Source organism: Haliotis rufescens, unplaced genomic scaffold, assembly GCF_023055435.1.
Source record: "Haliotis rufescens isolate VD_foot unplaced genomic scaffold, xgHalRufe1.0.p SCAF_5, whole genome shotgun sequence".
NCBI classification, from domain to species: domain Eukaryota; kingdom Metazoa; phylum Mollusca; class Gastropoda; order Lepetellida; family Haliotidae; genus Haliotis; species Haliotis rufescens.
The window spans coordinates 4312867-4340224 of record NW_025964223.1 but is presented as its reverse complement, the minus strand read 5'-3'; the positions used below and the strand labels follow the sequence as shown (position 1 = coordinate 4340224).

The 27358-nt window shown below is 39.7% G+C and overlaps 1 protein-coding gene across 2 annotated transcripts in view; it reads right to left on the bottom strand.

Annotated features, from left to right (window-relative positions):
* Positions 1–18485, bottom strand: part of LOC125373176 — a 30822-nt gene extending 12337 nt beyond the window's left edge. The window contains exons 1-2 of one of the 2 annotated variants that reach the window (XM_048384098.1): positions 18115–18485; positions 737–766 (exon numbers count right to left, since the gene is read on the bottom strand). In XM_048384098.1, coding sequence (XP_048240055.1) covers positions 737–766; positions 18115–18247 — 163 coding nt within the window. In that variant the 5' untranslated portion in view covers positions 18248–18485. The remainder of the gene's footprint in view (positions 1–736; positions 767–18114) is intronic. The other variant, XM_048384099.1, reaches the window with a different exon arrangement.
* Positions 18486–27358: the final 8873 nt, after the last annotated feature.

Sequence of the window (27358 nt, the reverse complement as noted above, 5' to 3'; positions counted from 1 at the left end):
TACTTCTTGTGCCACTACTGCTAGTGCTGGCGATACTTCTTGTGTCACTACTTTTACTTTGGCTGGTGATACTTCTTGTGCCACTACTTTAACTTTGGCTGGCGATACTTCTTGTGCCACTACTTTAACTTTGGCTGGCGATACTTCTTGTGCCACTACTTTAACTTTGGCTGGCGATACTTCTTGTGCCAGTACTTTTACTTTGGCTGGTGATACTTCTTGTGCCACTACTTTAACTTTGGCTGGCGATACTTCTTGTGCCACTACTTTAACTTGGGCTGGCGATACTTCTTGTGCCACTACTTTAACTTTGGCTGGCGATACTTCTTGTGCCACTACTTTAACTTGGGCTCATGCTCATGCTTTGCTGGTAACATGCATAGTGTCACTATTACTGCTCTTGCTGATTATAGTATAAGTGCAACTAATACCCCTGCAGTTGCTAGTGCTACTACTAGTGCAACTTACTGCTGTTGCTGGTGATACTACTAGTGCAACTTATTGTGATACTATTAGTGCAACTACTATTGCTGTTGCTGGTGATACTATTCGTGCAACGTACTGGTGATACTATTAGTGCAACTATTACTGCTGTTGCCGGTGATACCATTTATGCAACTGCTACTTCTGCTGCTTGTGATTGTATTAATGCAACTACTACCTCTGCTGTTGCTAGTGATACTACTAGTGCAACTACTACCTCTACTTATGATGATATCACTAGTGAAATACTCACGTGAATAATAAGAATGTATGAGGTACTTTCCTGAAATAAGCAAAGTTATATACAATAAAACGTGACATTAGAGCTGAGTGGAGAAATATAGAAACAGTTTATCGATAACCCCCGCACACAGGCCTCATGACGTGATCATTATGTCTTCGTGAAAGCAAGTGCGACGGAGTTTGGAATGGTCTTAAAGGAGATCTTTTGAAAAAACACCTTTTTAAACATGTCAAAGAGTCTTACAAAGTACACATTAACACCAAATAGGAGTCCTATGTGATTTCATTGTTATCTAAAAAACAACAAACAACTGCTCTGATGCCACAACCAGCGTGTATGCAAATTGAAAGTGTACCCGAGACGTCATAGGGGAGAGGCGTTTGCCATTTTGTTGTCGTTTACAGTCCATTCATCTACATGACAATGAAGTGATTTTCCGTTATTCGCGGCGTATGCGGAATTGTGTGGGCGTGGGGCGTACTAGTTCATCACACAAAAGTACCAAGTGTAATTTCTTGAAATGTCCAAGCGAAAAGGCCGATTTAGCGAGGAGAAAAGTTAGACATGAAAAATGAAGAAAAAATATCAAGTACATGTATTTGCCTCAGGAATGATTTTACGATAAATGTCAATGTGAAAAAAAGTATTTGTGTGTCGGTTTTATGTATATTTAAGGATTGACTGTGTATTGTTTTCGGTTCATTGTGGTATGAATCGAAAAACCGATGTGTTAACTGTATGAACTGTCACTAGGCAATACAGTTTTATCAGCAAACATTCATTTGGATAGTTTGGTTTGTTGTTTAACGCCGCACTCAGCAATATTCCAGCTATATGACGGCGGTCTGTAACATAATCGAGTCTGGACTAGACAATCCAGTGATTAATATCCTGAGCATCAATCAACACAACTGGGATCGATGCATCAAACAAGTCAGCGAGCCTGACCACCCGATCCCGCTAGTCGCCTCTTACGACATTACTTGGATAGAAAACACATTTAGGTTCATTATTATGCCTCATTGTGAGATTGACCAATCAGAGAGCAGAACTACTGACCCCACATGAGCCCGTATACCGTCAGTAAAAATCCAAGATGGTTGACACTGACCTAATATGAGACGGTATACCGTCAGTAACAGCCACTTGGATTTTCTGCTGTCAAGACTATTTTGACTAACCTCCGGCTCATATCGATATGGACGAACATGTGTTAGGTCACTGAGCGAAAAATCAACGTTTTCATCGATGGCATTGTCAGGTGATGCCATGGCGAACGCTTGTCATCTACCAGACAGATACAGAAACAGTGATCGTCTGCAAGTCAACTATGACGTCAGTCACGTGATGACAACTCTGCTCATTAACTCTCGGTAGTTTCCGGAATATGAGTAGGTTTCTACGTTTTTTTCCAAAAATATTGCCTTCAGATTTGTTTTCTTCTAGATACTTGTTTTAATATACTGAACCAAATTAAAAACTTCACAATCCTAAAATTTTAACATTTTGACCAGTTATCATTGTGGGCCCTTATTGTGTATTTAAACAGTAATGGCCAGGTATTGTCTTCAGATAACTTCCGTTTTTGTGCAGGTGAATCGATCAAAATCATATGCACAGCACTATAGTGGCAAAAGTGTTTTTTCACGTGCAACTGGTCACGTGGCCATAATACCGCACGTGTTTTCAGGCATACTTTTTAGCAGTCATTAACAAAAAAAGAAAAACACAAGAAAACAAAAGTCTTTACGGCCATTTGTCATGCCACGCCTTTCAAATGTGCAACGTGAACGTGCCATCGGCATGTTGCAGACGGGAACGTCCGTAGCTGAAGTCGCAAGGACAATGGGTTGTAGTCGACGGACTGTTTTTGATTTACAGACGCGTCTACAGCAAACGGATACCACCGCTGATCGCCCTCGGCCAGGTCGACCACGTGTGATGTCACATGAAGAGGATCGTCAGATTGTCTTACGTCAGCTCCGCAACCGATTTTTGACGGCTACATCAACCAGAAATGAACTGTTTAGGGGTAGACTGAGTGCGCAAACTGTTCGAAACCGTACGAGAACTGCTCACCTTCAAGCACGACGGCCATACTGCGGGCCGATTCTGACTCAATTACACAGACGTCAACGTCAATTGTGGGCACAGCGACACTTACGATGGACTCAGAGGAATTGGAATCAAGTCGTCTTCAGTGATGAATCCCGATTTAATCTTCGATCTGCTGTTGGTAGGGCGAGGGTGTGGAGGCGCCGTCATGAACATTACCCCCAGTGTTGTGTACAGGAAGTTGACAGATTTCGAGGCGGAAGTGTCATGGTGTGGGGTGCTTTCTGTGGCAATGCACGTTCTAGGCTTCTTGTCATCCGTGGCAACCTCAACGCTGCTGCTTACCGCGACCAGGTACTGGCACCAGAACTTCTGCCTTTTATGGCAGCACATGGACCCGGTTTGATCTTCCAACACGACAATGCCAGACCCCACACAGAAATTTTGACAAGGAATTTCCTTCAGAATGCGGGAGCCAACGTCATGGACTGGTCGTCAAGGTCTCCCGACCTCAATTCCATCGAACACGTCTGGGATGCTCTTGGCAGAAGTCTGCGCACTCTCCAGAACCAACTACAGAATTTACAAGATCTTGGCACCATTTTGCAGCAACAATGGCGTCGTCCTCCCAATCATGTGTTCACACGCATCACAAGGTCCATGCGGAGGCGTTGTGTGGCAGTTGTCAACGCACATGGTGGCCATACACGCCACTGAACTTGTGTGCCATCAGATTCTCGTGCTTGGGACTTATGATTTAAACTGTTGATGTTATTACCGAATACCGTAGGTGCTTGGAACAAATTATGGTTACCACCGTTAATTAAAATCCTTCTTTGGACATTAATGATTAAAAATTACCTTCTCTGACACATTTGTCCGTTGTATATCATATATGGGATTACTTTTTTTTTTTAAAGAAGTTTTTAATATGACTCAGTATATGTTTTAGAAATGATTTAATTCCATATTTATAGTTTACTCATTTAGATGGCACCTGAAATATTTGTAGAATACTGCATTAGGTGCCTACGTGGATCGGCTTTCATCTTAGGGGCCGACCACTTGATACATTCGTGACCAACGTGGACAAGCCTAATGGCGACTCGTGCCCCGCTCGTGACCATTTTTGCGACCGGGTTCCGTCTTAGCGCAAACGGGCATACCTAAAACAACTGTCAACTCGTTGCTTAATGGTTCACTCACATTTCCCCATATATTATATATATTTCAGATGCAATTTAAAGCACATCGGGACATGCGGAATTATACAGTGTGATTGAACACTGTGTCTTTGGTATATTTTTAGATGTAAGACATATGTACAATCAAAAAATATTTCTGAGGGATTATTTGACGAAGAACTTGAAATCATACGCGCATTCTGATTGGTTTGTCGTATTTTCATAACACATAAAATTCATCGATAGGGGGACGAGTCTTCTTGGCAGGTTACGGAAAGGGACGAGTGTTGACGAATGCACTTGATATTCTATATTATATTCAAATAAATTGCACCAGGAAATGCTTGAAAAAAATCATGCTTCACACAGTTGAAATAAGAATTTACATGTCACAAAATATACATTGTTCCGAGATGAGTCTTCTTTTAATATTAACTGATAATTTTAATTAATTACATATCTGGTTTTGCAGCAGTAGCTGATACAATATCCAGTCTCCATACGAAATCCTTCAGTGCGATTTGGAAACATTGACCCACGACAACAGATATTCATACATGTGTTTCCGACCCGTGAAGATCCGGGGAAGATGTGGTCTTCAGCAGACTAACGGGATCGGGTGGTCAGGCTCGCTGACTTGGTTGATGCATGGCATCGTTTCCCAATTAGGTGGATCGATGCTCATGATGTCAATCACTGGATTGTCTGGTCCAGGCTCGATTATTTACAGATGGCCGTCATACAGATGGAATATTGCTGAGCGCGGCATTTAACAACACAAGAAACAAACAAACATGTATTTCCACAAATATATGGACCAACGCAGCGTATTATTTTAGAGTGAGTGAGTGAGTATGGTTTTACGCCGCTTTTAGCAATATTCCAGCAATATCACGGCGGGGGACACCAGAAATGGGCTTTACACATTGTACCCATGTCGGGAATCGAACCCGGGTCTTCGGCGTGACGAGCGAACGTTTTAACCACTAGGCTAGTCGACCGCCCCTTTTATTGTAGAGGTAAGTGAAGAAAATGCAAGTTACTCAAAAGAAACGTGACAGCTTCCCTTTTTTAAATATAGGATTAAACCTGTTCGACTACAGTAAACATACATCTTGACAAATATCGTCATTGTCTAAGACTGCATCATCAACCACGCATTGACCCACCACTCCAAACCAGACCCACGTCTCGTTGGGGGTGGAGATCCCCTAGCTGATGGACTCGTGTGTCAGAGTAATTCAATGGATATCGCCCAGCACGCATTGGGCGATCAAGTCGTTTGCACTACACTGGAATAATCGGTTGTCGGTCCCAACTGTTTCATGTCAATTGACAAGCCCGACATGTTCAATACGCAGGCAACATCTGAGATTGAAATATTTCCACCTACATGTTCCGGCTAGTTATTCAAGTTTGTGAGGGAGTGCGTTGAATTTCACTCCACTTTGAACACTATTCAAGGTGTCGGATTAATTAGGAAGGGGGACTGACGTTACACTTGCCATTGGGTGAAACCAATAACAACGGGTACAGTGAAAACAAAACATAGATCATATCTGGTAATCATTTCAACTATCAGCGGATCCTGGAGCAACCAAGGGACACAATGTATATATGGGGCTCAAGACAAATACGCCCACGGCTTGGTATTAATATCGTTGTGTTCTTTAACTCGTTGTTAGTTCATGAAGTAAGTTCTTTAAAAACATCAGATTTTACTCAAATACAACACCCTTATGCTTGAAGGCCGCGTCAGTTGAACCATGGGGTTGAACGCGTGGGTTTTTTAGCCAATCAAATGTCAGCTTTCTAAAAAAATTTGGCTTCATTGGTTTACTACGTCGTTTTGGAAATTTTGGTCTTAGCAAACTCAAAAAGACACAAAAAGTAGTAGATCTTTTGGGTGTAGATGTTCATGGAACTCGGAAACGACATGATCCACAAACTATCCACTACAACATATCTATAATAGCGCTGCTATATTCTTTTACATTCGGAACTCCCCGAATATATTCGTTTTTTGAGATTTTAAAGTCAGATGTGTTTATCTGAATGATTCACTCAGCAATGCCTCGACGTTGATTGGCTGATTAGAAAGTTCTTCACGCAGAGAGGCATTGTGGGAAGAAAGCAGCACACCGTTTGGAGCACCGGTGACACTAGTTATGAATAGTATATAGGCATACAATTACGTGTCATTGAACATGTATGTATCACATGCCTCAGTTTGTGATCTTTTATTAAAAAAATATATAACATAAACTCCTTTAAATATTTATTCCCCCAAATGATTAATAATAAAAAAAAATATGCAGAATATCATAAAATGCGTTTATGTTTTTTTCTATATAGCGTGTTATTTGTTAATTTATGCTTACAAGTTCTCATCAACACGTTTGGAGACGCTGGATTCAACAGGGCGAACCAACATTATTTTGCAAAAATGCATTAATGGCCGATAATGAGGTCCTTGCTAGGTCAGTATTTAGTTCTCCGACAAAGGGTTAATTAACGCGGCCAGGTATCGAGCCCCGGACCTTCCGCTCTCCACTAGACCACGGAGGCGGTCCGCTTGTTTATGAAATGTGGCTAACCTTCACACATCATTATGGGAGTTATCAGGTGTGTTCATGTGATAATAATTATATAATTTGAAGTTTACACGATATACGGCTTTTCCATTGGATACGTGGTCGATCACATGACCGCGAAATTGGCGTTCATATGTGTATGAACGACACCATTTGACGTTCATACGTTTTTCACGAGACTGTCTTCTTGAAATGACGTAAACACTGACGGACTACCTCCACATTCCTTGGGAAACCCCTGAGAATTCCTTTGAACGAATACATACAAAAGCGTTCTGTCTGATCATTTAGAAACTTTAATCATAAACTCAGGGATTTTGTACTCATTGAGCAACGTCAGAGAATTTGACTGCATGATCCTCGCTAATACCGAAACTATAGTGAACAAAACGAAGAAATGCACATTCAAACTATTGTAGTATCGACTCCATCCGTGCCGAGGCTGACAGTGACAGTCTACAGCAATCTATGAAATTTACTATAGTGTCTAATCTTTAACACATCTTTAATCACCTTTCAGTGAGTGAGTGAGTGGGTGGGTGGGAGGGTGGGTGAGTTGGTGAGTGAGTGAGTGAGTGAGTGAGTGAGTGAGTTGGGTTTAACGCCGCTTTTAACAGTATTCCAGTTATATCGCGGCGTGTCAGCTTTAATGTGGGAGGAAAGCCCGAAGTGATGCAGGTCTCAAACGTTTACGACTTCCGTGAAACCCACGAGCACGGGTATGGTGCTGACAAACCTAGAAACATAATCGGGGAGAACCGGGATTCGAATCCACAATCATAGGTTTCTGGCGTGCCCAGTGGCCGCAACTCTGCACAGCGAATCGCAGCGCCTTAGACGACCGAGCCAAACCGTGCCCCCTAATCACCTTCCAATGATCGGCCAGTTGATCAATGATGACTAACACATGTAACCGCCACAGGTTCATTTATAATATCCGAGATCTCTACCGTCACGTTTATCGTCGGCCATTTTACGTCTTGTGCTTGATGTAAATGTATTACGACGCGCTTCATTGTGACTGACTTACCGAGGTGGTTCTTAACAGTCCTTTCTCATCTAATGAGGATATTATTTGAATACATTTTTTTTTTTTAAACTACAAAAGATGTTTCTGTAGAACATGTTGAGCTTACATACGTTCATGTCACCTCTCGTTTTGAGAAACTATTTTATTCCGCGATACAGCTGGTTGTTGCATGGCTACCAGTGTAAACATGAAGTCACACGTACTAAATATTGCTTATAGATCTAGATCCTTTGAGGTCCAAAATAGTGATAATTTTTTTTTATAAGATTTGACTTTCACTTTGTGTGAGTTCATTGGAGTATGAACCTTCATAGAGTGAGTGAGTTGGGTTTAACGCCGCTTTTAACATTATTCCAGTTATATCGCGGCGTGTCAGCTTAATGTGGGAGGAAAGCCCGAGGTAATGCAGGTCTCAGACGTTTGCCACTTCGGTGAAACCCACGAGCACGGGTATGGTGCTGACAAACCTAGAAACATAATCGGGGTGAACCGGGATTCGAACCCACAATCATAGGTTTCTGGCATGCCCAAGGGACGCAACTCTGCACAGCGAATCGCGGCGCCTTAGACGACTGGGCGGAAGTGGTAAACGTCTGAGACCTGCATCACTTCGGGCTTTCCTCCCACATTAAGCTGACACGCCGCGATATAACTGGAATACTGTTAAAAGCGGCGTAAAACGCAACTCACTCACTCACTCACTTATTGGCGTGTATTTAACATTTACTTTAGGATTTTCAAGATACTTTTAACCTTCGCACGTTTAAACTTTCCAAGACATTTTAACGTCAAGGTACAATTACATTCCGTAAGACATTATGAGACTTGATACCTCTTTGCATCAGGATTGTGCGGAAGTATCTATGGGAACACATTATGAATGGACACGCGCACACAAAGCAAGATGATTTTCGATTAAAAGAAAAGAATAGAAGCAATAACTATGAACATCATCTTAACATTAAATGACGTTAATCGATAGTATAGATGTTATCGATAAGTAGTGCGGCATCAATTGGTAGTTATAAACGTCTTATCGATGTATTGACCATGGCTTATTTCGGACATCGATCAATCGTCTTTAGCAGTAAGTGTTGATTGGTTCGTGACAATGTAACTATGTATGGTCTGCAATAATGGAACTTGTTGACATTATTATGAAAACAATAATGTGGAAGATAGCGTAGACAGTTTATTATGCTCATAAAAACCTCATTATGCTATCAATGCTTCCCTCTATTTAGTTTCTTTATTGCCCTGTTGTGGTGTATGTTGCACACACAGGGTTTGCTATGTGCTTACTCCCCCTGGTATCTATTTCTAGCAGATAATTATTTTATTCCACTGATATGTATTAACATAGATAGTTAAGAATATCACCGAAATGGGAGTTCCGGAGCGTCCATTTGATATACGGGGTTGGGGGGAATGGAGGATTCAATTGAAAAAATAAATTACCCATGAAATGCTTGAAACAAATAATCCTTCTTCTGACTGTTGTTCCGACATAATAGGATACCGTTTACATACATTTGGAATAGAGTAGGAATTTAAAGGAAGACATCGAACGTTTCCCAAAGGCTGGAAGATCTAAAGTAACACATGACCTGAATACGTCACAATGCAATACCCTTTTTAAACAAGATAATGATTTTATAACGTCAAGTTAGGTCATGTCTACAAACCCCCATGACATTAAAAAAATAGCCCCTTATAGCTAGTAAATAGAAATAGCTTGGTGTGAACGTTCGATGACGTCCTGTAAGATAAAACGTCTGTAAATACATACGCGTGTTCTGGCCGAAACAACATTATCATAAAGGTAACATTTACAAAATCTATTTTGTGAGTTCTTGAATTTGCTTCACCAAATACTTATCAGTGTAGCAAAATTGTTTAGTATTTTCGATGCAGTTGTACCATTAATTGTAATGTCACAGATGAGGATGATTCATATTCCCCCTCTCTCGTTTTTTCTGGCATTTATTACGCAGTTCTTTGTATCCCACGTTGTTGTTTTTAACAGCTTGACCTTCTTAGTATTTTGAGAATTACGATTCCCCTTTCAAATGGTTGACAGTGTGTATTATCAGCTGATTATCACAGAAAAGTGATTGACAATGCTGGGAGTATGACAAATGTCAAAATCAGTTAAGAGACGATTTGATGAAGTACAAGTGGATATTATTGGATAGGTTTTTTTTATTCATAGCTTCCTATTGGCCCTTTCAACAGCAGCATGGAAAAACGAAGTTTAAAGTATAAAGCACTGAGAAATATTAGTCCGGAATAAGATTGCCTGTCAAGTTCCGCCTCGCATTAGAAGACAGCTGGTCAATGCTATTCATGCTTTGATCTCACAATGTACACTAGTGAAGATGGACTTATTCTCTTTCAACAAATCAAACAGAATTATCATTTTACTATTGAACTAATTAAAAAAAGTGATCTACCCGACAAAGTGAATAAGTGAATTGTATTTTAATACATATGCAGCAATATTTTAGTTTGTCCCGGAAACCTTTAGAGGAATAAAATATGGTCTGCCAAACCAACGGCTCCTAACTTTTTAATAATCTATAACTTCGCCGAAGAAGACTTCCAGTTACTTTATAATAACATGTCCCTTCGCCGAAGTAGGTTTCCACAAACTTTATAATAACCTGTATATTCTCCAAAGTAGCTTTCCACAAACTAAACAAGAACATCTCTCTACTGAAGTAGGTTTCCATAAACCTTATAATTTCATGTACCTTAACTGAAGTAAGTTTCCACAAACTTTATAATAACATGTACCTTTACTGAAGTAGGTTTCAACAAACTTTATAATAACATGTATCTTTACTGAAGTAGGTTTCCATAAACTTTATAATAACATGCACGTCTACTGAAGTAGGTTTCCACAAACTTTATAATAACATGCACGTCTACTGAAGTAGGTTTCCACAAACTTTATAATAACATGCACGTCTACTGAAGTAGGTTTCCACAAACTTTATAATAACATGTACCTTTACTGAAGTAGGTTTCAACAAACTTTATAATAACTTGTACGGGGGCACGGGTGACCCAGTCATCTAAGGCCGCGATTCGTTGTGCAGAGTGGCGTCCCTTTGGGCACGCCAGAAACCTATGATTGTTGGTTCGAATCCCGGTTCGCCCTGATTATGTTTCTAGGTTTGTCTGCACCGAACCCGTGCTCGTGGGTTTCGCCGAAGTGGTTAAACGTCTGAGACCTGCATCACAAACTAAATAATAACATGTACCTTCGCCGAAGTAGGTTTCCACAAACTTTATAATAACATGTACCTTTACTGAAGTAGGTTTCAACAAACTTTATGATAACATGCGCCTCTACTGAAATAGGTTTCCAAAAACTATATGATAACATGCGCCTCTACTGAAGTAGGTTTCCACAAACTATATGATAACATGCGCCTCTACTGAAGTAGGTTTCCACAAACTATATGATAACATGCGCCTCTACTGAAGTAGGTTTCCACAAACTATATGATAACATGCGCCTCTACTGAAGTAGGTTTCCACAAACTATATGATAACATGTACCCCTACTGAAGTAGGTTTCCACAAACTTTCGAGTGACCTGTTCCCAAACTGAAGCAGGTTTCCGCAAACTTTAGAATGACCTGTACCCCAAATGAAGTAGGTTTCCACAAACTTTCGAGTGACCTGTGCCTCTGCTAAAGTAGGTTTCCACAATCTTTATAATAACATATACCCTAACTGAAGTAGGTTTCCACAAACTTTAGAATGACCTGTGCCTCCGATAAAGTAGGTTTCCACAAACTTAAGAATGACCTGTGCCTCCGCTAAAGCTTAAGTAGGTTTCCACAAATTTTAGAAGAACCTGTGCCTCCGCTAAAATAGGTTTCCCCAAAGATAAGAATGACCTGTGCCTCTGTTAAAGTAGGTTTCCACAATCTTTAGAATGACCCGTGCCTCTGCTAAAGTAGGATTTACTGAAGTAACAATAACCTGGTATTCTCTGAAATGAACATTACAATAGCGTGTTTCTTCTCTGGTGGGTTTGTACAAACCATGTACCTCTAAGCCACAACATTAAACATTGTATCCTGACATTTGATCGTTTTTTGCCGATATCTGATAAAATAGTCCTCGTTATTTTTTTGCCATTGAAGGTCCCTGGGAAACAGGCATCGTGTTCGCTCTCGGTCTCATTAATCAGAACAGACGTTGATGACACACAAGGATGGATATATGAATAGTATATTGAAGTGGGTTTCCACAAACTATATGATAACATGCGCCTCTACTGAAGTAGGTTTCCCCAAACTATATGATAACATGCGCCTCTACTGAAGTAGGTTTCCACAACCTTCATAATAATCTATATCTTTGTCGAAATTGTTTTCCACAAACTTTATAATAAGATGTACCTCAACTGAATTAAGTTGCTTAAATTACCTGCACCGAAGTAGCTGAAAGTCTCAACAAATTGTACAATAACATGTACCCCAACTGTAGTAGGTTTCCACAGGTTTTATGATAACATGCGCCTCTACTGAAGTAGGTTTCCACAAACTATATGATAACATGCGCCTCTATTGAAGTAGGTTTCCACAAACTATATGATAACATGCGCCTCTATTGAAGTAGGTTTCCACAAACTTTATGATAACATGCGCCTCTACTGAAGTAGGTTTCCACAAACTATATGATAACATGCGCCTCTACTGAAGTAGGTTTCCACAAACTATATGATAACATGCGCCTCTACTGAAGCAGGTTTCCACAAACTATATGATAACATGCGCCTCTACTGAAGTAGGTTTCCACAAACTATATGCTAACATGCGCCTCTACTGAAGTAGGTTTCCACAAACTTTATGATAACATGCGCCTCTACTGAAGTAGGTTTCCACAAACTATATGATAACATGCGCCTCTACTGAAGTAGGTTTCCACAAACTATATGATAACATGCGCCTCTACTGAAGTAGGTTTCCACAAACTATATGATAACATGCGCCTCTACTGAAGTAGGTTTCCACAAACTATATGATAACATGCGCCTCTATTGAAGTAGGTTTCCACAAACTTTATGATAACATGCGCCTCTACTGAAGTAGGTTTCCACAAACTATATGATAACATGCGCCTCTACTGAAGTAGGTTTCCACAAACTATATGATAACATGCACCTCTACTGAAGTAGGTTTCCACAAACTATATGATAACATGCGCCTCTACTGAAGTAGGTTTCCACAAACTATATGATAACATGCGCCTCTACTGAAGTAGGTTTCCACAAACTATATGATAACATGCGCCTCTACTGAAGTAGGTTTCCACAAACTATATGATAACATGCGCCTCTACTGAAGTAGGTTTCCACAAACTATATGATAACATGCGCCTCTACTGAAGTAGGTTTCCACAAACTATATGATAACATGCGCCTCTACTGAAGTAGGTTTCCACAAACTATATGATAACATGCGCCTCTACTGAAGTAGGTTTCCACAAACTATATGATAACATGCGCCTCTACTGAAGTAGGTTTCCACAAACTATATGATAACATGCGCCTCTACTGAAGTAGGTTTCCACAAACTTTAGAATGACCTGTACCTCAACTGAAGTGGGTTTCCATTAATTTCATAATAACATGTACCTCAACTGAAGTAGGTTTCCACAAACTTTAATATGACCTGTACCTCAACTGAAGTAGGTTTCCACAATCTTTATAATAACATGTACCCAAACTGAAGTAGGTTTCCACAAACTTTAGAATGACCTGTACCTCAACTGAAGTAGGTTTCCATTAATTTCATAATAACATGTACCTCAACTGAAGTAGGTTTCCACAAACTTTAATTTGACCTGTACCCAAACTGAAGTAGGTTCCCCCAAACCTTAGAATGACCTGTATCCCAACTGAAGTGGGTTTCCATTAATTTCATAATAACATGTACCTCAACTGAAGTAGGTTTCCACAAACTTTAATATGACATGTACCCAAACTGAAATAGGTTTCCACAAACTTTAGAATGATCTGTTCCTCAACTGAAGTAGGTTTCCACAAACTTTAGCATGACATGTGCCTCCGCTAAAGTAGGTTTCCACAGACTTTAGAATGACCTGTGCCTCCGCTAAACTAGGTTTCCACAATCTTTATAATAACATGTACCCCAACTGAAGAAGGTTTCCACAATCTATATAATAACATGTACCCCAACTGAAGTAGGTTTCCACAAACTTTAGAATGATCTGTGCCTCCTCTAAAGTAGGTTTCCACAATCTTTATAATAACATGTACCCCAACTGAAGAAGGTTTCCACAAACTTTAAAATGACATGTGCCTCCGCTAAAGTAGGTTTCCACAATCTTTATAATAACATGTACCTCAACTGAAGTAGGTTTCCACAAACTTTAAAATGACCTGTGCCTCCGCTAAAGTAGGTTTCCACAAACTTTAATATGACCTGTGCCTCCGCTAAAGTAGGTTTCCACAATCTTTATAATAACATGTACCCCAACTGAAGTAGGTTTCCACAAACTTTAGAATGACCTGTGCCCCCGCTAAAGTAGGTTTCCACAAACTTTAGAATGACCTGTGCCTCCGCTAAAGTAGCTTTTCACAAACTTTAGAATGACCCGTGCCTCCGCTAAACTAGGTTTCCACAAACTTTAGAATGACCTGTGCCTCCTCTAAAGTAGGTTTCCACAATCTTTATAATAACATGTACCCCAACTGAAGAAGGTTTCCACAAACTTTAAAATGACCTGTTCCTCAACTGAAGTGGGTTTCCACAATCTTTACAATAACATGTACCCCAACTGAAATAGGTTTCCACAATCTTAAGAATGACCTGTGCCTCAGCTAAAGTAGGTTTCCACAATCTTTATAATAACATGTACCCCAACTGAAGTAGGTTTCCACAAACTTTAGAATGACCTGTGCCTCCGCTAAAATAGGTTTCCACAAACTTTAGAATGACCTGTGCCTCCGCTGAAGTAAGATTTACTGAAGTAACAATAACCTGGTATTCTCTGAAATGAACATTACATGGCGTGTTTCTTCTCTGGTGGGTTTGTACAAACCATGTACCTCTAACCCACAACATTAAACATTGTATCCTGACATTTGATCGTTTTTTGTCGATATCTGATGAAATAGTCCTCGTTATTTTTTTGCCATTGAAAGACCCCTGGGAAGCAGGCATCGTGTTCGCTCTCGGTCTCATTAATCAGAACAGACGTTTATGACACACAAGGATGGATATATGAATAGTATATTGAGGGCTTAAAGAGATGAACAGATAGATGACGGTTTTACTTGACAGTATGCATTTATATAAAGTGTCAGAAAATTTACATTTTGGGATTGAAATATTTGGAGCAGTTTGTACATTGACCAATTTTCCTGTCGATACGACCCGTGATGATCCGGGTTAGAATTAGTTTTCAGCAACCCATGCATGTCGTAGGAGGCGACTAACAGAATCAGGCTGCCAGGCACGCTGACTTGGTTAATGCATGTTATCGTATACCATTTGCGTGGATCGATGCTCATGATGTTAACCACTGGATTGTCTGGTCCAGATTCGATTATTTACAGACCGCCGTCAGATAGCTGAAATATTATAGAATAACTAACAAACAAACATCCTGTCGATACTTTGGAAGGTAGTTGGGATGATCATATTTTACTTGGATGATTCCTGTCCGAAGCTGTATCCAGGTGGTAACTAATCTCGTAAGTAACGTTATATATACAGGCATTGTCACAGTTTCAGGGACATGTAAACCTATGGGTTCGAATCCAGGTTCGCCCCGATTATGATTGTCTGCACCATTCTCGCGCTGCGGGTTTCATCAAAGTTGTAAACGTCTGAAACCTGTATCACTTCAGGCTTTCCTCCCACATCAAACTGACAACAGCATCAAATAAATTATACTGACAAGCAGCAAATACACTGGGTAGTTTGGTTCTGGAGAGAATATAATGCATGTCTTTTGTTGCCTTATCCCTGTTAGCCACAGGTTTTATACCCAAAAATTTACAAAGGATAAGCTTTTTTCTCTTTTCATCATCTGAAGGGTCCAGGATGAAAGCTGAAATGAGAGCTGGCACCTCTATATACTGTGTGCATAGTTTGTTAAAGTTAGCGGAATAGCATGTTTGTCTTTGATGATGACTATTTGACATTTGTTACAATTATTCTGCAAAAATTAGGAACTTGATATTTCTTTGAAACACTTATTCTATGTGATTGTATTAAGGGGTCGTTTCACATACAGAATGTTCTGATAAAATATGCAGATAAGTAAGAATATTCTTATATATTCTTATATATTCCATCGTCCTTTCTCAATTGGTAGTTGATGACAAGAAGCTTTGAATTTTAACAGGTTCAAGAAATGTTGTAAATAGAAAACATTCAAAGTTACATGAGCTTTTGAATAATATATAGAATCTTACTTTCGATGACCTCTCTACATCTCAATGCCATTTCTGAAGAAATGGTCATGGAGACCGGTAGAAATGTCATATTTAAAGATGTTAAAGATGTGAAAGATGATATTTCTAAAGATGATAAGGTGTGCTCGTCCCAGATATCAGTGTTGCAAGTTAGGTAAAAATTGTTCATAAAAAAAACCCATCGATTCATTGGTAGTGTATTTTAGTAAAGAATTATGAACAATGAACGATATATTGTGGCCTTAACAGAGTATTCTTTCAAGAATCTAATTACCCTTGTGTAAACACTGACATATAAAGTTTGGGTATTTTCTCTTTAATGTCGCACTCAGTAATACTTCAGCTAAAATGACGGCGGTCTTTAAAATAATCTTGCAGGGACAGAAAATCAAGTGATTGACATCATGAGGATCGATCTCCGCAATGGGGATACGATGACATGCATCAACCATGTCAGCGAGTCTGACCACACGATCCCGTTAGTCGCCTAAGCAGTAAGCATGTGTTGCTGAAGACCCGGGTCTTCAAGGGGATTTATATAAAGATTTCCTTCCTTTTTAGCCGAGTACAAGGGCGTACTTGTAAGGTTAAGATTTGTTCTTAGAACTGCAGTATGGATCATAGACATATTTTCATATTCCCATACTTCTTTACCAAATTGTAAGATTGGTACTACTGATACATCAAATAATTTAAGTTGACAACTGATGGACAAAAGATTAAATCTGCTTATTGCTATCACATAGTGCATAGCTTTCATTCCTTTTTCACATTATGTCTGTCTAGTGTTCACAAGGTAGCATGTTTTACTTAAGGTAATTCGAAGGTATTTGTACGTTGTGTCATTTTCAAGGGCTACTCTGTTTAACATAAATACCGTCTCATAAACCTTTCTTGTATCGCCAAGGACTTTGTTGTACTGATATGTTTCTATAATTTCCATTCGTTGCAGCTATTTGAGAACGTATCAGTGGTATATACCCTTCTAGTATCAATTTGTTTCTGTAAATTAAGTGTTACTTACTCTTAAGACAGTATCGTCTGTAAAAAGCAGTAGCAATAATTTGATAGAAGTATTAATGCAATGGCTTTTATCATCCTCGTTGGATACAAGGCCGTTAGTATCGTGATTATTTAAATAGTTTTCAACATCGTTTTGAAAGAGAACGACCTAAATATCCTTATCAATTATGTATTCATGGCTTAAAGTTTTCGCAAAGTAAGACCCCGAAAGGGTGCACTCTGATATACAATTGCAATATGATCAATCTGTTCACTAAAGGTTAATGTATTCATGGTAACTGCATGCGTACTTTTTAAGTCAAACGCGTCATCTAATGTAATAGGATATAAATATTTTCACAGAAAGCATTATTTCTAATGAATAGTAGAGATAAACTGATATATATTTTTTTTCCTAATGGTAACATAAATATTAGAAATTAACTTAATTAATATCAGAATTCAAACAGAAAATATCGACACATGTATTTTTCTTCTTTGTATACTTAACAAGAAAGTAAGGCATCATGAATATTTTGTTAGATATGTTTATGAAATTGTGTGCTCAGTCTTCAATACAATCAATATCACATAAATTGCACGATCCCCATCTTAGTTTTTTAGTATATAATATGCAAGTATGTAGCCCTTCTGCTGTAGGAATAAGTTTTACATTGTTTTTCATGTTTATTTTGTCGAAATAGTAATTCAATATTAATTTTTTCATGAGATATGAAGACAACATTATGTACAAACAAAAATTCTTAATCACCTCGTGTTTAAAAAAAACAACTGATATCGGTTAACGGGAAACTGAAATACAGATCAGTTAAAGATACATACCTTAAGTTTGAAAATTAATGAAACGTTGCAAAAGATTCACTAGCATTGAATTTCATATCACATTTGACTTTCGTAACGAAAATACAAAGAATTTATCAAATGGAAACAAACAAATTGGCGTTACCCGGCTTCTAAAAGAAAAGTACACAAGCAAGAAACGACGACCATCACCACACAGTAATCAATATCACAACAAACAGGTGCGAGCTTACCAAGCGTTTGCCTTTTCCCAAAGTAATGTTCTTTTATATCATTGGTTGTCTGCGGAAGCGAGGCAAACTGGCAGATGGGGAACAATAGAGTCAGATGCACAGTGAACACCGCCAACAAACCGTGCCTGATCATTTGGAAAGTATATTCTTCTGTGAATGAGCCTCTCGCCCAAGCGGCACCGGCGTACTTGTCAAACGTTTCAACTTGTTGTGCAGTGGTATCAACAGCTTACTACTATAAAGATCTACATTGCATAGCCATATATAGATTTCCCTCAAGGTAGAACGCGATCAGCATGTCTCAAATTTACTTGGTGTCATGCGGGGGTATTGGTGATCGACTGACGATCCTGCTCCCTGTAGGTTGTCATAGCCGCGTCTGCCCACGCATGCTTGTTGTCGGGGCTTAAGCCGAGCTCTTGTCAGTGGGAGAAACCAATCGGGTGGGAGATTCACGTTAGTGGTTGAGGAATTGATCGGTGGAAACGTGGTTGAATGGAATAGGGTGAATGTGCCCTTGTAATAAGTTTCTGATTAGCGACACTGTCAGTGTCGGATATGGCATCATGGTAACCTTAACAACCAGGTGCTAATTTCGTGCAGACACACTTGAAAATTAACGTTACCCAATTAATGTTTTAACAAAATCAGTAAACGCGCCATCGTGTCACAGGTCTTTTTGGGTCCGTCACTTGATTGCCCGATTGCAGGAGTACACGGTCTTAGTCAGGAGGAAGAAGAAGACGACGAAGAAACAAGATATTCAGGGTGTCGACACTCACACTAAGAATCATGTCAGGCAATAGATCCTACCAGAATCGCTTTTCCCTCAATCGCTTATATTTTACCAATTATAATGGGTTTCATTAACGTGGAGGCTCTTCATGGTAGCTTTTTTGTGCACATTTATTTGTCTGATGATCCTCGTGTAAAGCATGTCAAGACTAATGATGAAAACAAGGCATTCCACAGTTTTCTTAACAGAGCCAAGGGTGTGTGACATAATGTTAATGTTGATTTTGTTGATGGTTCTGTACTGCTTGACGGTACAGAAATGAGTGTCAACCAAACCAAGTGGCATATATCAAATTGGCCCAGACTCAATTTTGCAAGGCGACTGACTATGCTAGTCGTAAGAGGCGACTAACGGAATCGGGTGGTCAGACTCGCTGACTTGCTTGATGCATGTCATCGTATCCACAATGCGTGGATCCATGCTCATGATGTCAATCGCTGGATTGTCGATTATTTACAGACCGCCGTCATATAGCTGGAGTATTTCTGAGTGCGGCGTTAAACAACAAACAAACAAACAACAACAACTGACGACCAGTGACGACCACACCATTATACTTTATGTCTTCAAAGAAAAATGGGAAGTTTTCAGCTTTGTGCTGATAACCAATTTCAGTGTGATAAGTGAAAACATTCTCAAATACTACGGTGACTATACAGTTGTGTGCAAGAGTGTGTGACAGGCAGCTATGAACGCTACATTCAGGTCTAAGTAACACTTACACTTCATGCATAATCAGACCTCATCCGCGGTCTTGTGGTATAGCCTCCGCCCGGAGTTCGGAAGGTCCGGACTTCGATCCCGGCCGCGTCATTCCAAAAGACGTCAAAAGATGGTACTTGTTGTTACCCTGCCTGGCACTCGGTATTAAGGGGCTAAAAAGGCTAAGTCGGCTCGGAGTCGGTATACTGTGTCTGGGTGGGGTATTCATGTTAAACTGTGGTATGGTATCTCAGTGGGCTAATACTTGAAAACAAATCGCCATTAGTTCGGACTAGTACAAGCAGCCAGACACACACACGTGCATGCACGTCGCTATAGAAGTGGAATAATATTGGACGCGACGTTAAGCCCCATTTCACCTCATCACCTCATACATAGGCAAACATAATTGTCATTAGCGCCGTTACCTAACAACACACCTTAATGCGACCGCTGGTGTTAAGTCACAGGTGAAATTGGTAATTAAACACCGAAAGCGTGTGAAGCGTGTGAACAACAGGTGTATCTTCACACACATGACACACACCTGGAACTTCCAATGTTACATTAATTAATACTTCCAACAGCGAGAGAGATGGATTACGTATTCTATCGTTAATTTCATCAGGTTAATCATAGCAAATTATTGTCGTTACCGTCTGTGTGTTTCATAGCTGGTGCTGCGGTATCGGTAATTACAAATTATAGTGTTAAGTACACTACCGCCCGTCTCTCTCTCTCTCTCCCAACACACACACACACACACACACACACACACACACACACACACACACACACACACACACACACACACACACACACACACACACTTTTTTAGCATCTGTATACAGTGAAATCCCATTATTTCGAACCCCGTCAATCAAACACCCTTAAATCCCGGCGACTACTGTTTGTAGTGTCTGTCGACAGTGGGGACCCGGCCAGCCAAATTGTCTGAGGCGCGTCCCTTGGACACGCCAGAAACCTATGATTATGGGGTCGTATCCCGGTTCGCCCCTATTATGTTTCTAGGTTTGGCGGCACCATACCAGTGCTCGTGGGTTTCACCAAAGTGGTAAACGTCTGAGACCTACATCACTTCGGGCTGACACGCCGTGATAGAACTGTAAAAAGTGGCGTTAAACACAAATCACTCACCCACTAAAGCATTGTATACAGTGAAATACCATTATTCCGGACCCCGTCAATTAAACACCCTTTAATCCGGACGCCTGCTGTTTGTCGTGGCTGTATACAGTGAAATCCCGTTATTCCGAACCCAATGAATAATAGGTCAGGTCTTGCAATCCCAGGTTCGATTCTCCATTATATGATGTCCCACGCTGTGATATTATTGAAATATTGCTACAATTTTTCATTTTAATCTGGAAATTTCAATATAATGACTCCGCATGTGGATCATGTCAGTTACCTGTATTCCTCAGTACATTTAACGTCGTGTAATTCCCCATGATACTGCACCCCCTAACGTTTCCTTTTCGATGGTACTCAAAGTTAGGATATTTTGGTCAGAAATATTATTGACATTCTCGGTCACGATTTAATTTTGGCGAAATATATTCCCCATTGGTGTTTTTTTGTAAAGCTATGGAAGCGTATTAGTGCCACAGTCATCAATGTATTATCTACGTAGAACATACTTACATCTACGTAGATGATACTTTCATCCACATAGATGATACTTTCATCTACGTAGATAATACTTAAAAAGTTTCATTTACGTAGATTATACTTACATTGACGTCGATGATTCCATAATCTACGTAGATGATACTTTCATTTACGTCGATGATTCCATAATCTACGTAGATGATACTTTCATCTACGTAGATGACACTTTCATTTACGTAGATGATACTTACATTTACGTCGATGATTCCATAATCTACGTAGATGATACTTTCATTCACGTAGATGATACTTTCATTTACGTAGATGATTCAATAATCTACGTAGATGATGCTTTCATTTACGTAGATGATACTTTCATTTACGTAGATGATACTTACATTTACGTAGATAATTCAATAATCTACGTAGATGATGCTTTCATTTACGTAGATGATACTTACATTTACGTAGATAATTCAATAATCTACGTAGATGATGCTTTCATTTACGTAGATGATACTTTCATTTACGTCGATGATACTGCTGACATATTCGTAGAAGATACTTTTATCTAGGTATCAATATTGTCTCGAGTAATCAACCCTAGTTCCGGGTCAGTTGTATATAACCACTGGCTTAAGTAATAATGACCGATTTGTATGACTTCTACCTTGACATGACTATATTGTGGTATTATTTGAACACTGAATAAAGTAAATTTTCATTTCAGTGTGTCGAGGTTACTGGAGAATGACACACGCCACACCCTCTTACAACCGTATTAAAGAAGGGAGAGCACAACACGTTCTTCAAACTACAAACAAATAAACAGCTATAGGTCATTATTCAAAATTTTAGCAAGATCATATATAAACCATTTAACCATGGTTAAAGCCAGAGGAATATGTTGATCCTCATGAGTTCTCCATGACGGAAATTAGGTTTAAGACGTAAAACGCGAATATGAAGGGGGAGAATTATTCAAACTTTTAACCTATATCAAACCAATACTTATCATCATCCTATAAAACACTGTAGACAAAATTCTGCAGTTTGAGTTTTATTTTAGCGCTGATAGTTTAACAAGGTGAAATGATTTCCGTTTGTTGTAAATATACGGAAAAAGGCCAAATGAAAATATACAACCAAAATGCTCCCAAACATTTAATAAAATTAATAGTAATTACGTAACCACCTTTATTGAAAACATAAATATCACTATCTGTGTAGCGATACGTACGATTAAAATATCACATACGTAGATGAAAGTATCTTCTACATAGGTGAAAGTATCTTCTACGTAGGTGAAAGTATCTTCTACGTAGATGAAAGTATATACTACGTAGATGAAAGTATCTTCTACGTAGATGAAAGTATCTTCTACGTAGGTGAAAGTATCTTCTACGTAGATAAAAGTATATACTACGTAGATGAAAGTATCTTCTACGTAGATGAAAGTATCTTCTACGTAGGTGAAAGTATCTTCTACGTAGATGAAAGTATATACTACGTAGATAAAAGTATCTTCTACATAGATGAAAGTATCTTCTACGTAGGTGAAAGTATCTTCTACGTAGATGAAAGTATATACTACGTAGATGAAAGTATATACTACGTAGGTGAAAGTATCTTCTACGTAGATGAAAGTATCTTCTACGTAGATGTAGGTATCATATACGTAGATGATAAAAAAAACCTTTAGACTGCGGCTCTAATACGTTTCCATAAAAGGCTCATAAAAGAGGCGTTAACTGTATGAAAGAGCTATATTTGTTTTATTGTACACCAGCGGCAAAACATTCCCGTGGACCCTAAAAATCACATTAAAATATAGTTGTCATTGGTGCTTCAGAATCATGCATGATAACCACATGTACAAACAGGATTACCCATGATGACCCTGACATTGCACGTGCATCCCGATCATTATATATATATATATTCGTCACACATTCACACCGAAAGTGGGGCCGAGACATTTCAAACACAGAGTAAATCGTTGAAGTGTTTAACTGTAAAAAGCACAGCCGAACCTTATAACCGTTACGCCACGCCTATCTGAAAATGAGCGGTTGCAATTGTTGAAACCGGAATTGCTCAAAACGTTGTTGCTAGGTGTTTGGATGTTAATCGTCACTCTGTGGTCGGTACCGACAGACTGGCAACACCAGGAATTGCTCAAAACGTTGTTGCTAGGTGTTTGGATGTTAATCGTCACTCTGTGGTCGGTACCGACAGACTGGCAACACCAGGAATTGCTCAAAACGTTGTTGCTAGGTGTTTGGATGTTAATCGTCACTCTGTGGTTGGTACCGACAGACTGGCAACACCAGAAATTGCTCAAAACGTTGTTGCTAGGTGTTTGGATGTTAATCGTCACTCTGTGGTCGGTACCGACAGACTGGCAACACCAGAAATTGCTCAAAACGTTGTTGCTAGGTGTTTGGATGTTAATCGTCACTCTGTGGTCGGTACCGACAGACTGGCAACACCAGGAATTGCTCAAAACGTTGTTGCTAGGTGTTTGGATGTTAATCGTCACTCTGTGGTTGGTACCGACAGACTGGCAACACCAGGAATTGCTCAAAACGTTGTTGCTAGGTGTTGGGATGTTAATCGTCACTCTGTGGCAGGTACCGACAGACTGACAACACCAGGACTTGCTCAAAGGTTGTTGCTAGGTGTTTGGATGGTAATCGTCACTCTGTGGTTGGTACCGACAGACTGGCAACACCAGAAATTGCTCAAAACGTTGTTGCTAGGTGTTTGGATCTTAATCGTCACTCTGTGGTCGGTACCAACAGACTGGCAACACCAGGAATTGCTCAAAACGTTGTTGCTAGGTGTTTGGATGTTAATCGTCACTCTGTGGTTGGTACCGACAGACTGGCAACACCAGGAATTGCTCAAAACGTTGTTGCTAGGTACATACACAGCACACTAAGGCATAATGCCCATGTGGTGATATGAAAGGGAAGTACATCTCACCAATGTACATCATGCCGAGAATCCAGGTGAGGTGAAATGGGGTTCAATGTCGCGTTCAAGATTATTGCACTTATACAGCGACATGCATGCATGTGTGTGTGTGTGTGTGTGTGTGTGTGTGTGTGTGTGTGTGTGTGTGTGTGTGTGTGTGTGTGTGTGTGTGTGTGTGTGTGTGTGTGTGTGTGTGTGTGTGTGTGTGTGTGTGTGTGTGTGTGTGTGTGTGTGTGTTTATTTCAGCTAGTCCAACGATCGCTTTTTGCATGAAAACCATTTTGTCCCGGCTTTATTGGGAAAATATAAAAAATTCACATATCAATTGGTAGGTTCTTTAGATTCAGTCAGTCTGATCACGGAAAGATAACTGAGCACTCAGAGGAAGAGGTGGCGCTTGTCATTCTTTACGCAATTACCAGGAGAATAGAAGGGTCTTGTCAAGTTTTGAATCTCCCCAGAGCATGCCTATCAAATCAATGGCACGGTAGTCTGTGTTAGGCAATGCTCATCATAAGTAAAATCATTTCATCCTTCAAATGACACCCACCATTCATGTCTGCCTGCTTCCAGCTAGAAATACCTACAGTCATGTTTTACAGAAAAATATATAATGAATGAATTGTTAAAGAAAACTGCCATAGCCTCTTCAATACATGGCACATGGTTCAGAGACACTGCAAGTTCAGTAAGCTCAGACGCTAATGTGTTACGCTCTTCTTACGTGACTTTCTTACAGCTGATCAACCAACTGACTTGCGCCACTTCATGGATAACAAATTATTCAATCATGAAGTTGGAGTTTGTTCGAGCCTGATGGGTCAATCAGAGGTTATCAAATCACAATAAAACATCTCTAATTGAAACAGCTGATTTGACAGCCGCATAACCGCGGAAGCTAATATTTATAGAATAGTACTTCTTTTTCAATCATTGTCGGTAGGCAATCTTAAATAACTGTATCTACAATTATATGGAAAATGCAAAGGTTTAGTTACTCCAATATTTAAAGGGTGTGCCATATACATATTGTGTAGAAATCACGATAGAAATCAACGAAGAATGTATATATTTCTAATTTGGAGATTGAAATTTGGTGCGTTCTATATACCACTGTGTCGTCATATCTTTCGCCTCACAATGAGCGATATGACCTCATAATAGGGACTTAGAAGGAAACTTTTCAAGATTTGCTTAGCTTCCTTTAGTCCCCACTTCGAGATAAGCTTACGGAGTTGCTGTGTCACATGCTTTCAATGCCTGTCATATGTTCGAGTGTTTTACGCTTATTTTGTTTTTGGTAATAATCTGAGAATATGTTGATCTCACAAAGGTTATACATTGATAGCCTAATAAAGCTATAATTGACACAACGCCAGGATGAATTGATAATATCGTTTTCACGCGAAACTTTTTGGCGCTATCTTGAAATATGAAGATAAAAGCGACAAAACGCTTTCCATATTCATAAGAAATCTGTCCCAAAAACAAAGTCGATGGTACGATTCCGACTTTATCAAGAGCATGTGTTTATGAATCACTATCAAATTGTGATGATACCGGGTGTTATCGGGGGGGGATAGGAGGAGGGAGGTGTGTGTGTTTGATCAAGGTTACGGCATTCAAGGCCCTAGTAAATTTTCCAAAACCTCTGTGGTAGACATTTTGACACATCAGTGACGAAAAGGATGTCCGATGCAATTCCCTAATTTGATTTGTACCATATGTGCCCGTGTTTTTTTTAGGTGGATAATTTGCTTGCCTTTGCATGTGTTTGTGGGGCAGGATACGCTCACCTTTTCGCGAACACCCGGTATCATCACAATTTGATAGTGATTCATAAACACATGCTCTTGATAAAGTCGGAATCGTACCATCGACTTTGTTTTTGGGACAGATTTCTTATGAATATGGAAAGCGTTTTGTCGCTTTTATCTTCATATTTCAAGATAGCGCCAACACAAACACATGCAAAGGCAAGCAAATTATCCACCTAAAAAAAACACGGGCACATATGGTACAAATCAAATTAGGGAATTGCATCGGACATCCTTTTCGTCACTGATGTGTCAAAATGTCTACCACAGAGGTTTTGGAAAATTTACTAGGGCCTTGAATGCCGTAACCTTGATCAAACACACACACCTCCCTCCTCCTATCCCCCCCCCCCCCCCCCCCCCGGAAGATATTACAGAGCGCGTGTGTATCTGGACTAAGTCAGACAGATGTATGGGTGCTGCATCAGCGATACACGGAGGGGCGAGGGTCTAATGTCCGTCCCCGCCTGTGCGAGTACCCAGTAAAGTGAAATCTGTACTGGTGTTTTTTGGTCATGAAATATACCAGAGATAAGGTTTTTGTTGAAAGTTAATATAAAAGGTAATTATAAAACACTTCCAGAGACCATTTGGGCTCTGGCACTTCCAAAGAAACGGAGAGGTGTCAGTGAAATATTTGAAATGACTCAAACGGCCAGAATACTCAGAGCATGAAGTATCATTAGAAATGACCGAACTTGATAATTTCAAGACAACGGTTATAAAAGTATTAATGGAGGTATCGTTGATGTTCGTTTATTTTACAACTGGTATTTTTTTTGTCTATCAATTGCACACATTGGATTTTTAACATGATCAAGAACACATGTAGCTGAAATGAGAGAAAAGAGAGGTCTGGACCATGACCCAGACAATGATCCAGTTAATGTTCCAGTATATATGCATGCCTACACCTCTTAGGGCTCAGGGCCCGTGAAGATCCGGGGTAGAATAGGTCTTCAGCAACCCATGCTTGCCGTAGAAGGCGACTATGCTTGTCGTAAAAGACTAACGGGATCGGGTGGTCAGGCTCGCTGACTTGGTTGAAGCATGTCATCGATCCCAATTGCGTGGATCGATGCTCATGATATCAATCACTGGATTGTCTGGTCCAGACTCGATTGTTTACAGACCGCCGTCATATAACTGAAATATTGCTGAGTGCGGCATAAAACAACACACGAAACCAAAAGATCCTAGGGATCAGAATTGTTCATATTCAAATATATTCTTCATTGTTCTTTTTTACGATATATCGCGTAGCTATCTTATATTTGAAAAAAAAATCATCCTGTCTGGCTTATTTAGCCTTACTTGG